The sequence below is a fragment of the Mustela putorius genome, unplaced genomic scaffold, assembly GCF_011764305.1.
Source record: "Mustela putorius furo isolate JIRA1106 unplaced genomic scaffold, ASM1176430v1.1 tig00000281_pilon_pilon_pilon, whole genome shotgun sequence".
Lineage (NCBI taxonomy): Eukaryota > Metazoa > Chordata > Mammalia > Carnivora > Mustelidae > Mustela > Mustela putorius.
The window spans coordinates 32,487,965-32,504,379 of NW_025421343.1; the positions used below are offsets into that span (position 1 = coordinate 32,487,965).

Sequence of the window (16,415 nt, forward strand, 5' to 3'; positions counted from 1 at the left end):
AATGTAGAAAATGATAGCAATTTAAACATTATATATATTTGTGTTAGTAGTCAAGTGTGTTTGTATATTTCATTTTCAACTGCTTTATGTTTGCTGGTTTGTGAAGTACAAAGTTCTAGTGGGGCTGTTTGTATTTCTTGAAGTTTTACTATATAACTATGAATTTAAGTGTGTCATGTTGGAACTAGAGGCTAGGGGAATAAGTTTTTTGAGCCAAGGGACCATGTCTTCACTATTTCTATGTCTCTGACACAGTGCCTAGCTCATAGTAAGTGCTCATTAAATGTTTAATGTTTCTTACAAACAAATGAGAGGAATGTCACTTTCTACTTCGATATATAGCCTACTTTTGACATTAGGTCACTAGAGTAGTAACATTTAAGAGCATTGCACATAATTTTTTTTTTTTTAAGATACATTTTATAAATACTTAATAGCTACATATATACTACTTAATTGAAAACCATTCTGTACCTTGTAGCAAGAAGTAGGTATTTTTTAAAAATAGTCAACAGTATTGGTTTCATTTCTTTTTCACTTACAGCTGCATGGGTATCAACATCTTAGCAGTACTTCACTACTTAGAAAACTCTTTTTTTTCCCAAAACCCACGGCTTAAATTGAAACCTATATACTAGTAATTTGTTCCAAGTTTTATACATTTAACTCATCCTGGCTGTATATATTTGTTCATATTTTTCCTTTTTAGTGATACAAAACTATTGTAGTTTGTATGCAAGTAAGATAATTACTCAGTACCGTTAAAAATAAATCCAGGGGAGAGAGAATCTAAACAGACACTAAGTGTGGAAGAAGAAATTGAGTATCAAAAAAGCACCAAATCCAGATAGTTTCGTGGTTAAATTCTTTTAATCTTAAAGGATAAGATCATTTTAATGCTGAACTAAAATACAGAGAAAACCCTAAGACTGATCTCACTTAGGCAATGGTCATAAAGTAAATACTACAAATGGATTCTAGTAGCACATCAAAAGAGTAACATACCATTATTAAAGCATGCAAAATTGATTCATTTAGACATTGAGAGATATAAATATTGGAACAAACACATTGAAGTTATAAATATTTGTCTGTGATACAGTTGTATATTTAGAAAACTTATAGGAGCTACTGAAAAAATTACTGGGGACATTAAGAGAATTCTGTAAGGTAGACATGTTCAGAGTTAATGTAAAATAGTTTTCAAGTTAGAAATGTAGTAGAAGAAATAGTCCCATTTAAAATAGTTACGAAGTTTACTTAGAAATTAAACAATTAATTCTCATGGTCTAAAAGAAGAAAACTAAAAATTCAATGAATAGGACAGTTGAGTAAATAAAAAATATACTTTGTTTTTTAATTACTGTATTCCAATTCAAAGGATGTACTCAGTTTAAATTGCAAATTGATCAAAATATCAGCTACTTTGCTTATTGTTTGTAGCCTTGGAGAAATTGCTTACTTCTTTGAGATTTAATTTTCTCATCTATGAAATGAAGTTAATAATGCTACATAAGGTGGTTGTAATTATTAAAATAAGCTCATCCAGTATGGATGGCGTATAGTATCCAGTACCTGTTAGCTGTCATTTTATTTATTACTACTCCTACAGCTTCTTTGCACAGCTGAGAACTGGTAAGACTCAAAATTGTAAAGTTGTGAGTTCTTTTTTAAATCAATGTATAAATTAAATGAGATCTCAAGTATAATATACTCACAGTTGAAGTTGTGTTTCTTCTAGAAAATAAATACGAGCAGTGCCTGGGTGGCTCAGTTGGTTAAGCATCTGACCCTTGATTTCGGCTCATGTCGTGATCTCAGGGTTGTGAGATTGAGCCCCACCCACATCAGGCTCTGTGCTTAGTGTGGAGTATGCTTAAGACTCTGTCTCTCTCTGGCCCTCCCCACTGCTTGTGCACATGCTCTCTTTCTTAAAAAAAAAAAAAAAAAAGAAAAAGAAAAAGAAAAGAAGGAGGAGCATAGCAAGGACAGTTGTAGAGGGAAAAAGAAAGAATGAAGGGAGCCCTACCAGGTTTTTAAAAATGTAATGGAACATGGTAATAATATGTACCTGTGCAGGGACCGACAAAGTATTAGAAGAGAGCGTGAACACTTAGGCCTGTGTAGAAATGAGAATTTAGTAGCTGATGATGATTATTGTATGACAGTGGTGAGGATATGATGATAATAGTGATGACATTTGATATTATGGAATAGATGAATTACTTAATAAGTGGTCTTGGAAAACTGTCTGACTCTATGAGGGGAAAAAGAAAAAGGAAGCAAAACTGGATTTCCTACCGTTTTTTGTGGCCTCCACATAAACTCTAGATTATCAGTGAACTGTAAAAAGAGAATAACAAGGTCAATATATTTATTATCTTGAATATGAGGAAGTAGTTTCTAAGCAATGAACACGAGCTAGAAAATATAAAGATATGAATAAATTTTACTTTATGTAATTTAAATTACACATGGCAGAAATAATTGTTTTATAAAATTAATAGGCACAACCTGGCAAAAAAGTATATTTGTAACACACATTTCAAGGGTAAGTTTCCTAAATATGCAAAAATACGTTAAAATCAGTAAGAAGGAATGACAGTTACAATCTAATATAAAAATTGGCAAAATAGCATGCCATTTATAGGAAGAAAAAAAATAGAAAAAGCAACCAGTAGAAGTTTGTAAAGATTCTTAGTCTCACTTATTGCTGAAGAAATGCAAATTAAAGCAATAGGAGGGGCACTAGGTGGCTCAGTGGGTTAAAGCCTCTGCCTTCGGCTCGGGTCATGATCCCGGAGTCCTGGGATCGAGCCCCACGTTGGGCACTCTGCTCAACAGAGAGCCTGCTTCCCTTCCTCTCTCTTTGCCTGCCTCTCTGCCTACCTGTGGTCTCTGTCTGTCAGATAAATAAATAAAATCTTTAAAAAACAATAACAACAGGACACTACTTTGAAACAACTGTCTGGTTTATAAAAATAAAAAGCTTGGGGGTTCCTAGGTGGCTCAGTCAGTTAAGCATCTGCCTGTGGCTCAAGTCATGATCTCAGGGTCCTGGGATTGAGTCCCACGTCAGGCTCTCTGCTCAGTGGGGAGCATGCTTCTCAACTTTCCGGAACTCTGTAACTCGCCCTGCTTGTATGTTCTCTCTCTCTCTTTCTCTCTGACATAAATAAATAAAATCTTGGGGTGCCTGGGTGTCTCAGTGGGTTAAAGCCTCTGCCTTTGGCTCGGGTCATGATCCCAGGGTCCTGGGATCGAGCCCCACGTCGGGCTCTCTGCTCGGCGGGGAATCTGCTTCCTCCTCTCCCTCTGCCTGCTTCTCTGCCTACTTGTGATCTCTGTCTGTCAAATAAATAAATAAAATCTTTAATAAACAAACAAACAAATAAATAAATAAATAAAATCTTTTTAAAAATTAAAAAAATGAAAAGATTGATGATGCCTGGTGATTTTGGAGTATAGTTTGGCACTGTTTTTTTTTTTTTTTTTAAATTTTAATTACATACTACTTTTGGCCCAGGAATTTTACATTAAAGAATTTTTCCTAAAGATGTTTTAGTTGTAAATAGTCTCTGCTGGATGTATAGGGACATTTATCACATCATTGTATAGCATTGCCAAACTAAATAAGACCCAACAAACTAAATGTCCTTTAATGGGGATGGTCTATGACAAATTATGGTATATCCTTTTGTACTATGAAGCCATTAACAAGAAGGTGATAAATTTACTTAGGAGTATATGTGAAAGGGGATATTTATGAAAAAAGCAAGTTGTAAATGAGTTTATCAAAATAATATCTTTGTGTAAAAAAAACCTTAAAAAATTTATATCCGTGCTTATATATAAGTAGAAATTTTGTCCAAGAATAACCTAAAATACATAGTAACTATTACTTTGGCTTGGGGGAAGGAATATGGAGAGTTGGGGAATGAATATAACTTTGTCATTTTAGTTTACACTCTGCTGTACAGTTTGGATTTTTTTTTTTTATATGTATGCTTGACAGTATCAAGCAAACTAAAGATAAAATAACTGGAAGAGGATCATTTTCAGAGTGAGAGGGTATTCTGTCTATAGTTGTTCTTTATGGGCTATATGTGTATGTACATGGTCATAAATCCATTACTGACATAGGTGAGGACATACTTAGGAAGCATTGTAGTAAACTATATATTGGTGTATCTGGGATCCTAGGATTTTTTTCTGCATTCTGCTGGGCATCATTGGGCTAAATTTGAATTCTGACTGTACTCTTAGGTCTCTTTCTCATTTCTTGTCTTTTACTACTTTTTATTGTGTTCTTGGAGAGGATGGAGAAGGGTGTCCTTTGGTAGTGGAAAAGAACAAAAACTTAACATTTATTGTTTTGGTTTATTACATTGCACTTAGTAGATATACGACATCTCATCTTTGCTTTTGCCTCCAAGGTCCTCAGTTAGAGGTAGAGCTTATTTGTGAATGACTACATCTGATTTTCCAGTCTGCCCAGTGACTGAGTAGAATTTTGTAGATATGGTAGCTAAAACTGAACATTGGCTAGACACTGGATAAACTGTCCTGGTTGATCCCTGATTATTTGTATCTTAAATACATATTTAAAGTTATTTTAAACTTGTAAAGATATTACTGTCTCTTCTAAAAAATCCAGAAGGAGACTATTACATTATAAATTTGAGGAATTTATTTTTCTTAGTTTGTGGAGCTGTTAGTGGGTATAAGAAGGTATAAAATTCCTGGGAAAGAGAGCATACTAGTCAGGGGCTAAAATGCTGGAAAGAATAGAAACCTCTTCCCTCTCTTCCTTTTTTCTATATTCCCTTTCTTCCCTTTTCCCTTACTTTCTTGAGAGCTAGTCTTTCTGTAGGCAGTATTATCTCTAAATAGATGTGGTTTAGTCTGTGGCAAATTCTTCTTCTGTGCTTTTGCTCTTTTCCCCAGCCTTTAAGATACTTAATCTAAATTAAATTGGATTATTTAATAATGTGACACAAACATGAAAGTTAATCTTAAAGGAAAGAAATCTTAAATCACCTTTAAAGGGCTGTATTTATACATGTGGTGAAATGGAACATGGGAAGAACCCAGTTTATATTTCTTCATACATGTTTAATTCTGGGTCTGTTTTTGTAAAACCTGTGCACACACACATATATATGAAAATCTTCTTTTTTCCTTCATACCGCCTCACCTGATGATGAGTATTACAAATTGTGTGAAAACAGTAGAGGATTAGTGTCTACTATAGGGTTTTCTCATTGTTGATTAAGATTTAGTGAGTATTAATAGTTGTCTGGGAGTACTTATTAAAATTTCTGATTCCCTGGCTCTACTCCCAGGGTTTCTGATTCCTTAAATTTAGGGTGAGCCCTGGGAATCTGCACTTTAAACCTGCATCTGGGTGTTACTATTCTAGGGCTGAGTAGATCAATGTAGTACTTTGGCCAATCACTGGAACTAGGTATTTTTTACAGAAAACAATTGCCAGAGTTCATAAAGTGGTTCTCTCTGTGTGTGTGTGTGTGTCCGTATCTTTCTCTCTACCTACCTACCTACCTGAGTGTTGTATAGTCTTCCAAAGGCTTTGCAAGGAAAATAGAAAACCCTGGTATAGCCTGGAAGATTTATGATTGTTCCATTAAATTCACAAGTAATTATTGAGCCCTACAATAAGTTTGGAGATGTTAGTAGCTACACTAAAAGACTTACTGTATTAACACTCTTAAAAAACTCGTAGCTATGATTCTCCTTTTCTGACACCTTCAAATATATATATATTTTTTGCTTTTTGTATTATTTCTGCTGTTGATTAAGGAAAACCAGGATTGATGAGTGATTCATATTTTATCTTTTTCAGTAATTCAGAAGTATGGTTGAATTGATAAATTTATATATTATCTGTCAGAGAGTTTGGAGTTTGGATACTGTATGGTGTTTCAAATGGTCAATAAGGATTTTTTTTTTTTTTGGTGAAAATTTTAGTGTATTTCTTTTCCCAGGAAGAAATTGTATTTGGAAATGTTCAGGGGAAATCCTTTTTGGTTAAATAGCCTGAAGGAATTTAGATACTTAACCTATGTGTATCTTTGGATGCTGTTGTGTTTGTGCATAAGGGTTTCTGGATTTCTCCATAGCAGTCTGTGTATACTTTGGATACTCTTGTGTTTGTGCACATGGGTTTCTGTGTATTACTATAGCAACAATTTTCTTTTTCTTGAGTTGTAAACAAATTAAATTTTCGTAGTCCAGCGTTTATCACATCTACTGAAATTCTTGACGTTCTTAGGCAATGAAAATAACAAAAGGAATTCGAGTGATTTAATTTTCATAAATGTTTCTTTATATTACAATCATCATATAGAAACTCTAGTATATTTAATAACAGGCTGATTTTGTATGCTTGTAAAGAAATCAAGCACTTTATTTCTTGAATCTTGATCCTAGACAGCGCCTCCTTTTCACAGAGATGCTTGATAAATCCTAAGTAGATAGAATATAAATGGAGTCAAGTGATATGATATGAAGTTATTTGTAATGCAGATATGTTATTTATTATAATATTTTGTGATAGCATGGTATAACGAATTAAATAAACTTAACAGTGCATTTTAATAGTGCTTTATAAAAAGCAAGAATATTTTAGCCCCCAAGATTTTTCTTTTACCTATGTTTTATAAATTATAGCAGAAGAGCAAGACAGATTCTAGAAATTTTGATGACAAAAAGTTGTTTCCCTCTCTCTTATATAGCCCCTTTTAGGAATGTGAGGGCTGTACTAGCTTGGAGCTTTCTGCTTCATTCACATTTGTATTTAAAATTACTCTAGGGTGCCTGGGTGGCTCAGTGGGTTAAGCCGCTGCCTTCGGCTCAGGTCATGATCTCAGGGTCCTGGGATCGAGTCCCGCATCGGGCTCTCTGCTCAGCAGGGAGCCTGCTTCCCTCTCTCTCTCTCTCTGCCTGCCTCTCTGTCTACTTGTGATTTCTCTCTGTCAAATAAATAAATAAATAAAATCTTTAAAAAAAATAAATAAAATTACTCTAGTTTCCTGTTTCTAAAGAAAGTGGCTTGTTACGGGCTATATAGTCTTAGTTTTCAAAATACAGTAAATTTTCATGCACTACACAATTTAATTTGCTGGCTAAAATACTGACTTTAAAGTTTAGCTTTTGAGGTGATAAGAACTCTTTCAAATATAGGTGCACTTTATGTAATTAGTGCCTCCTTATGTGGATACTTTTAACTTCAATGGCCTGATTTTTCTCTTTCATATCTTTAATATTCAGAGGAAGTAGTTTGTGATTTTTTTTTAAATAAAGAAGTTTAAAAAAAACTTACATAAGGGACCATGACGTCTGGGGCAAGAAAAGGCCAGAAGGAAATAGAATATATTGTTTAAAGAATCAAAATGAACAGTTCACATACATTGGTGTTTGTTCATTTTATTTGTGCAAGAGTGCTGGTCATGTCAGAGGTATTTTGGAACGGTTGGTTCAGTAATTTGGCCTACTGTCTTTTTTTCTCTATAACAGTTTTTCTGTTTTCTACTACACCTTGCACATCCACCAATCCAAGACACCCTATAGGTGAGTATTTTTCTAGTTATCAAATGGCATCACTTGTTCCCAAGACAGTTGCCGCTTCACTAAAACTAGGCTTTATTTTTCTACTCTGAATCTGGTTAATTAATTTCACAGAGTGTATCTTATTCCACAACTTTAAAAGTTACCAGCAAACTGCTGAAGAACGGTTTTTACATTATGGAAAAATCACGATAGAATTAAACTTTTTTTCTGAATTTTTAAATACTGTTTTTAGACTATTCTTTTCGAATTTTCATTACAAAAAGCTGGAGAATTAGAACAGGTTGGCTATATGTTTAAAGAAAATATGAAAGTTTAAATATTCTGAGGTTACATGGGGTAAGAAATTAAAAGTAACACTTGTTTTATTAGTGCTTTTGAAGTTTTCTAGAAATTAAGGATGTTTTTGCTGTAAAGGTTTAGGAGAGAAATTTTGAAAATAGCCCCTGGGTATTGATACTGCATGTAGTTGGATTAATTATAAAATCAGGTAATTATATATTCATGGACCAGAAAGCCTAAGCCTTTTTAATTTTCTGTATTTGTTTTAGGCTTTTTTCTTTCTGGCTTTTCCCCCTTTAGCTTTTAAAATGGAATTTTTAAAAGTTCTACTGATAAAGATACTTTCCTAAAGTCTTTGGAAATAAGTTCAATAGGATATCGTGTTCACTATGTTAATTTGGGGAGAATTGGATGAAGAGAGGAAAGAAATAGGAAAAAAAAAAAACCAACCCCAAAACTCCTCAACTCCTTTAGAGTTGGTGATGCTTTTGTTTCTAGTTCAGCCTTGCAAAGGAGTTTAAAACACCTGTAGTACTGCGTTATTTAACTTCTGGCTCTGTAAAGTTTTTTTATTACTTAACCTTCTGTTGCTTTGCCCTTATTTTTTAGTACTTATAGCAGCTAGATGTTCTCAACACATATTTCTGGAAAATCTAACCTACAAGTATTAGAATGAAAGGCTACATTTTATATTTTTTAAAGGCATGTTTTCTCATTTCTCCTTGGGCATGTGGTAACTTGCATGGCTGAATTAGGTGGTTAGTTTTGTGAGGTTTCTCAGTAAGCTGTATAGCTCATTAGTCTTTTTCATGTAATCACACTTTTTTCCCTGCTGACTCTCCCTAGTTTTACCGGCACAGAATGGGAATTGGAAAGACAAAAGGCATTGGTCACTGTCTTACACATACCATCCCTGATTTGGGTGGCATGTAACAATTTTTTTTTGTGGGGGGGATTAAATGCCTCACTTGCCTTTGTGCTCCTGTGTGGTTCCTTCCTTTTGCCAATATTTATGCTTGTTTTTCTCTTATGAATCTTCTACAAGAACTTTGGAAAACAATAATCCTTGGATTTTCAAGATCCAGGATAAGAGGGTGCGTGTTTGCAGAAAAGGTCAAAATTTGAGAGTCCTGGAGTTGTACTGTACAACTGTTCTGGATTGGTGGATATGCAAATGTTAAAGGAAGGGAAGGAGCAAATATTACTTTTGATGTGAGTGATCATAACATCTACATTTCCAATTTGGGGGAAATTTTTATTTCAGCATTTTCCATCTGGTTTATTAAATTGGCAGTACATTTTATTTTACACAGAATGTTTAAGCTTTATAAAATGTAGCATTTGAAAAATTCATGCAAGTGGCAGGCTTACTCATTAAAGAAAATCATTTTGATTTTTAGGAATGTTTCTTACAGTTCTGATCATTTGGAATATTAGATAAAAAAAACACTAGATAATTATTTCCCTATCTTGCACATTACACAGGTTAATTGAAGCGTGTTTAAAATAAGGCAAAGTAGTAGAGGATTTTAGAACTAGAATTCTGAAATTGGAGAAAGATATTTACATTTATTCTTTCACTTGAAAAAGTATTGAAGAGATGCCATATTAACCCACCAGAATTTGTTGATGGGCTGTTGAGCTGTTGTTGATACATACGTAAAGGGCAGTAGTTTTGCTTGGCAGCTTACTAATAGCCAACCTGGTCCTATTGGCGTATGTTGGCAGAGTGAGACTGAATCTACGGTTAGGACTCTCTTTAACACCCGAGGAAACTTTAGTTTGTATTTTCTGACAATGGGAGTGTCTCAGAACTTTTTGCTAATTTATTTACTGCTCTTTAGCGATGTGAGGGTATTTTGTGACTACTTTATGGAGGATTGAATTAAGGTAATAGGAGGTAAACAAGTGGTTCAGCAGGTAGTTCATTAATTTTAAGCTCTAGGGTGGTACATTGTGGTAAAAATGTTTGTTTAATTCATATATTTAGTGATTTTAAGGAATGTGCACAAACTTGGAAACTATGTCTTCCTTCTCTTCTTTGTGCTTACTGATACATCATTCTGATACGGGTGACATAGAGGTGCATGTTTATCTCTTTATTTGCAGCATATTTTATACTGGTGTTTTGCTTTATTATCTTTACTTAATAAGTGGAGCAATTTGATACCTTTATACTATCAATAAATACTGAATAGGAATAACAAAATGGCAAAAAACCCACACCCTTCTTTTTTTAGGTGGGGCAAGGGTAGATAGAAGCTATTATGTGAGACTTGTATATCACATCTTGAAAGGCTTAAATATTTGAGCTAAGAATAATTGCAGTAACAGGCCTGACACATTTCATGTATTTGGGGGTTGCTGAGTAAACTTTAGAATAATATCAATTTGAATTTTTAATGCCAGTTCTTTCCTTAATTAGATTTTTCGTGAAGCTCGAAGAACAGTACCTAGTATTGTTTACATGCCTCACATTGGTGATTGGTGGGAAGCCGTCAGTGAAACTGTGAGAGCTACTTTTCTGACATTGCTACAAGATATACCATCATTTTCACCTATATTTTTATTGTCTACCTCTGAAACCATGTACAGTGAACTGCCTGAAGAGGTAAGAACTGATTAAATATTTACCTTATAGTTTCAAAATAGTTGATCTTGTAAATTGGACACATTTAATTTATTTAATAAATTTAACTTATTTAACAAAATAAATATTGTTTAGATTCATGCTTTGGTTATACCACTTATTAGCTCTGTGATTTAAGAAAGTTAGTTAATGATTTAAGTTTCACTTTCTTTTTTGGGACTAATGATAGATTTGTCACTGTTACTGTGAAGATTGAAAAAATTTATGTTTAGACCAGAGCCCAACGTATGTATGATATGTACTATAAAGGCCTAAGCTGTATAACAGTTAGTTCCATTACAATTAATCTTCTTGTTCTTACTGTCTGGTAGATTGTTTGCTGGGACTCGACCTTTTAGTTCTTTCCTTGGTAGCATTATTGTTAATTTGACTGTCAATTCTGCTGTGTGTAGTTTTCAAATCTGGTATTTAGTTTTTGAGTTCAAAAGCCAACTCATTTAATGTATTAGAAACAAAGGTAAAATCACAGAAAAAAAATAGTCAACTTGTGAATGAAATTGATTTTTAAAAAATTGTGTTTTTAACATCCTAAGCTTACTAGGTCTTGAAATGATCACCTTTAGAAATGCTTAGAAATATTTTGTCTAGGTGACAGTTTATATGAAAGTTTTGCGTGTTTTAAATGCTATAATGTAAACCTTGATTATGTAGAATTTTATGATTAAGATACCTGTTTACTGAGGTCTTTTTGTTTAGCACTTGTTAGCTGTCTTGCTGATTTTGTAAGTAAATATATTAAATTTAGAATAATTGATTTTTGGTTATTCAGAATCTGATATTCTTTTTTTTTTTAAGATTTTATTTATTTATTTGACACAGAGAGAGAGAGAGAGAGAGAGAGAGATACCACAAGCAGGTAGAGAGAGAGGGGGAAAGCAGGCTTCTGGCTGAGCAGAGAGCCTGATGTGGGGCTTGATCCCAGGACCCTGAGATTATGACTTCAGCCAAAGGCAGAGGCTTAACCCTCTGAGCCACCCAGGTGCCCCCTGATATTCTTAATCACAATTAATCACAATTTTTTTTTTTATCATAGGGGCCAAAAGTTTAGTAGAATGCTATATGTAGTAAGAGTCAGAAAAATGAAGTTGTACCAACTTACTAGTCTTTCAATTTTAGATAAACCTTTGACCCTAGAATAGCCTCAGTTGCCTCATCTATAAAATGTGGGTAACAAACAGACTTCTTGGTGTAAGATGGTATATGTGAATTTATGTTGGAAATCACAGAGCTATAAAATGCTTAGTATTATAAAGTAGGTATGTACTTGAAATTGATTTAAATGGATTGAACCTGAACATAACCTAGAAGCCACTTTTAAAAATTAGATCCTCACTGTGAAGTAGTTTCATTATAATTTTTTAAGAGATAAAGAAAATCTGGTATAATTGAGGGTTCTTCTTAGGAATATATAATTAAGTGTTCTTTTCCTTATATTGTCTGAAAAATATGTAAATAAAGGTTTTATGAACCCATTTTTTTGATACAGCAATTTTGCCTACTCCTATTTTCTGTTCACATATCGATTTCATTGTTGGTTTAGTTCTTCTTCTTCTTCTTTTTTTTTTTAAACTAACCTCCATGCCCAGTGTGGAGCCCAAAATAGGGCTTGAACTCACTACCCTGAGATCAAGACCTGAGCTGAAATCAAGAGTTAGACGCTCAACTGGCTGAGCCACCCAGGCCTAACCGTTGGTTTAGTTTTTTAAAGTTAATATTATATCATACAGATTTTCAGTATTGCCATATTGTTGTCATAATTTTTAATGAATTCAGCTTACTCATTATTTGTTTACTAGTACCCTTAATTACTAGCTAAAATTTTAAAGAGTTATTAATATCGAATCCTGAAATTTCACCTCTTTTTTCCCTTTTGTTTTCTCTGTTCTTTGCCATTATTAACCAAGTAGCTAGTAAAGCTATCATGCATATTCACATTTGTGGGGAGAAGATTATGAGAATTCTTAGACTACTCATTACATAACATGTTTTATACTTACTATTCTTTGGAAATCCTTCATTGCCCCTAAGCCTTTCATTTAAATTTTAGCTTTGCCATTAGAATGCTTGCTTTTGAGGTGACAAACTGAGATAGTAGTGAATAATAGTTAGCACATATTGATAAATATCTGGTGAATAAATGAAAAGCATAGTGTTGCAGACTAAGTAACTGTAGGTTAGCAAAGTACCTGATCTGTAGAATAGACAGTGTGTGGCAAAAAACCCAAGTGATTCTAAAAGAAGGAAACTGCCAGTTACTAGAGTGCCTTAAGAAAATACAGTGGGGGAAAAATAGTGGAACGGAGAATGATTGGGGAAGGGAGGGAAAACTGAATGGGAAGGTCATTAGAGAGGGAGAAAAACCATGAGAGACTCAAGTATAGGAAACAAACAGGTTTGCTGGAGGGGAGTTGAGTGGGGGTTGGGGTAATGGGGTGATGGACATTAAGGAGGCACGTGATGTGATGAGCACTGGGTGTTATATGCAACTTATAAATTATTAAACTCTTTATCTGAAACTAATAGTATATTATACATTGGTTAATTGAGTTTAAATAATATAATAGTGGATAATTTAAAAGTAAAATACAGATTTTAACCTGTCAAGTAGGCAAATATAAAAAGCGGTTGAATAAATCTCTCAAGGGCAGTCTGAGTAAAAGATTTAAATATGTACACATATTTTGACTCAGCAATACCATTTATTGAGGTTTATCTGAAGAGTTTTTCACAGACTAACACAAAGATTCAGTGCAGACCACACACAAAAAATATAAAATATCATAGCCTTTATTCATAGATTGGAAACTGTCATATTGTAGAGAATTGGCTAAATTATAAATTTCTTCCATGAAACACGATGAAACCTTTAAAATATTGATGTAGAAAATAATGTCATGAGGTCCTGGCTCGGTAGAGCATGTGACTCTTGATCACAAGGTTGTGAATTTGAGCCCCATGTTGGGTGTAGAGATTACTTAAAAATAAAATCTTAGGGGTGCCTGGGTGGCTCAGTGGGTTAAGCCTCTGCCTTCAGCTCAGGTCATGATCTCAGGGTCCCGCATCAGACTCTGCTCAGCGGGAGGCCTAGTTCCCCCTCTTTCTCTCTCTGCCTGCCTCTCTGCCTACTTGTTATCTCTGTCAAATAAATAAAATCTTTTAAAAAATAAAATAAATAGAACAAAACCAAAAAAGAATTAAGTTACCGTTGGGATAATGTTTTTGTTTTTAAGATTTATTTATTTATTTATTTATTTTAGAGCGCTTGTGCAAGCAGGTGTGAGGGGTGGGGAGGGACAGAGGGAGAGGGAGAGAACCCCACGCAGACTCCCTGCTGAGCACAGAGCCTGTCATGGAGCTCCATTCCCTGATTCTGATATCATGACTTGAGCCGAAATCAAGAATCGGATGCTTAACCCACTAAGCCACCCAGGCCCCCCTGGGGGAGGGGTAGTGTTTTATTAGTAATATAAAACTACTTTCTTTTTGTGGGACAAAGTAATAATTTCATCTTTTAGAGCTCTTTAGCATTCTCTTGTAGATGTTTCTTTGTAGGTACATCTCTCTCCTAATTCAGTAGTTCCCAAAGTAAAGTTTGTACTTAAGGCAGTACATTGGGATATTGAAAAAAACATTAGAACTTCATTTGTCTTGGGGCGCCTGGGTGGCCTAATGGGTTAGGGCCTTTGCCTTTGGCTCAGGTCATGATCTCAGGGTCTTGGGATCAAGTCCCGCATTGGGCTCTCTGCTTGGCAGGGAGCCTGCTTCCTTCTCTCTCTGCCTGCCTCTCTGCCTACTTGTGATCTCGGTCTGTCAGATAAATAAATAAAAGCTTAAAAAAAAAAAAGAACTTCATTTGTCTTCATATTATCTTAAGTATTTTGTGTATATAGGTTTTATAATAGAAAAGATAATATTAGTAGAATAGTATATTTAAATAGTGTGTTAAATAAATGTACCAGAAGAGATATTTTCAGATTTTTTTTTACTGATGAGATGTTAGATTAAAAAATTTGGAAATCATTGCTCTAGATCACCTGTTATCCAAGGACTTCTGTGGGCCCCACAAGGCTTTCAGGGAGATGTCACATTCCTCTTTTTTCTAACTACATATCTGCTTGACTATGGATTTTCTTCATGACTACAGTCAAAACAACATGTAACATTGAATGCAGAAGCAGAAATGAAAATCCAGTTGTCTCTCAGTAAGCCAGACATTAAAGAGAGTTGAAGAAATGTAAAACAATGCCATTTTTCTTGTTAAATTTTATTTTATATATATATTTCATATTTTGGAAAATACATTTTTTAAAAGAATATATTTTTCCAAAATACATTTTCAGTGTTAGTATGTAATGGATTTTAAATGAATACATAATTTGGAGTGCTCTTAGTTTTATTTTTAATACATAATTACAGACAGATGTAACCTACATAAACAAGCTCATTAGTTTAATAAGATCCTGAGACCAAAACGTTTGAGAACCTCTGACTTAGACCACAGGGTCTTTGAGAGGAGGGGACTGTCTTACTGGCCTTCACTTCTCTACTTCTTGACACATTGGAATTAGTAAATGTTTGTTGCATAAATTATAGGAATTTACCACTGAATCACCACATTGGTTTGAACTCTTGTTCAGCCTAATTTCTTTTTTGTTTTTTGCAAATTCTAGTGTAGGTAAATTTACTTTTGTGGACCCTGTAGACTCTTTCTGAGAATAGCTGGAGAATTTTAGTTGAGTTACATGGGAATTAGAAATTATTTCTCTTCAGGAGAGTTAGAAGAAAGAATTGAGGATTGAGCATCAGAAGGGACTTTTTTAAACAAGGAAGCAGATAAAAAGTAGAAATATATATAGGAAGGAAAACAAACTTTGGTCAGAAAGAATTGCATTTATATTTCTGAACAGATTCATAGTATGTATTTTGGTATTAAATTGTTATGGGCAGGCTCAAGATGATATAATTGAAAATGAATTTTATTTTATTTTTTGTTCTATTTATTTTAGAGCAGGGGGGGGAGAGGGACAGGAGAAAGAGAATCTTAAGCAGGTTCCACGTCCAGTGAAGAGCCCCATGTGGGGCTTGGTCTCACAAGCCTGAGGTGTGACCTGAGCCAAAATTAAGAGTCAGACACTTAACAGACACCCAGGTCCTCCTGGAAATGAATTTTAAGGAAATATCGTATTAGCTACACTTAGGAAAGTAAAGATTACAAGTAGCATTTTGTTATTTCAGTATTTCATGTCTTTTTGTGTCTCTCAGTTTATCATGGGAACTGGGAGTTAAAAATCAATAACTTAAGTAGAGAAATCCAAGTAGGGGCATTGAAAACTCAGATGAATGATTCACATATACAAGAGAAGTATCTTAGTATTGATATTTTTGTTGTATACCAATTACATGATTCTTAAAATTTACAAGGAAAGAGGTTATTGTAAGTCTTTTAAAATTACAACTATCTGCAGTAAATGAGCATGAATTATTACTATGTTAAGGTAAAATGTCAGTTTATTTTTATTTAATGGATTATTTACTTACTTTGTTTTGAGGAAAGCAGGTTTTATTCATGAACACTGTCTTGGGTTCATTTCTGACCTAATTTCCCATTCCTTTTATCTTTGAGATCTTGTGTCTTAAAACATTAATTTTCCCCATTAGAGTCTGAATGAACTCTACCTTTAAAACTGGGGACTGACACCTCTAAGATTTAATAAATGAGGTAAAATGAAAAGATTTTGGTAATGAAAAATTCACTGCCACTTAGGCAACTATGTCCCGGGCACTTGTAGAAGCCAGTTACATTTATTATCTAACACAAGTTTTTTTAACTGTTCAGTAAGAAAAGCATTACTGTCATTTTCCCATTTGACAGATGAAGAAACTCACAGCTAGTATG

General features: G+C 34.0%; 1 protein-coding gene across 2 annotated transcripts in view; it reads left to right on the forward strand.

Annotated features, from left to right (window-relative positions):
• The window catches only part of ATAD2B (ATPase family AAA domain containing 2B), a 149,198-nt gene that overhangs the window by 92,298 nt on the left and 40,485 nt on the right, over positions 1 to 16,415 (forward strand). For both annotated transcript variants that reach the window (XM_004745890.3, XM_004745891.3), the window contains exon 19: positions 10,295 to 10,480. In XM_004745890.3, the coding sequence (XP_004745947.1) occupies positions 10,295 to 10,480 (186 nt within the window). The remainder of the gene's footprint in view (positions 1 to 10,294; positions 10,481 to 16,415) is intronic.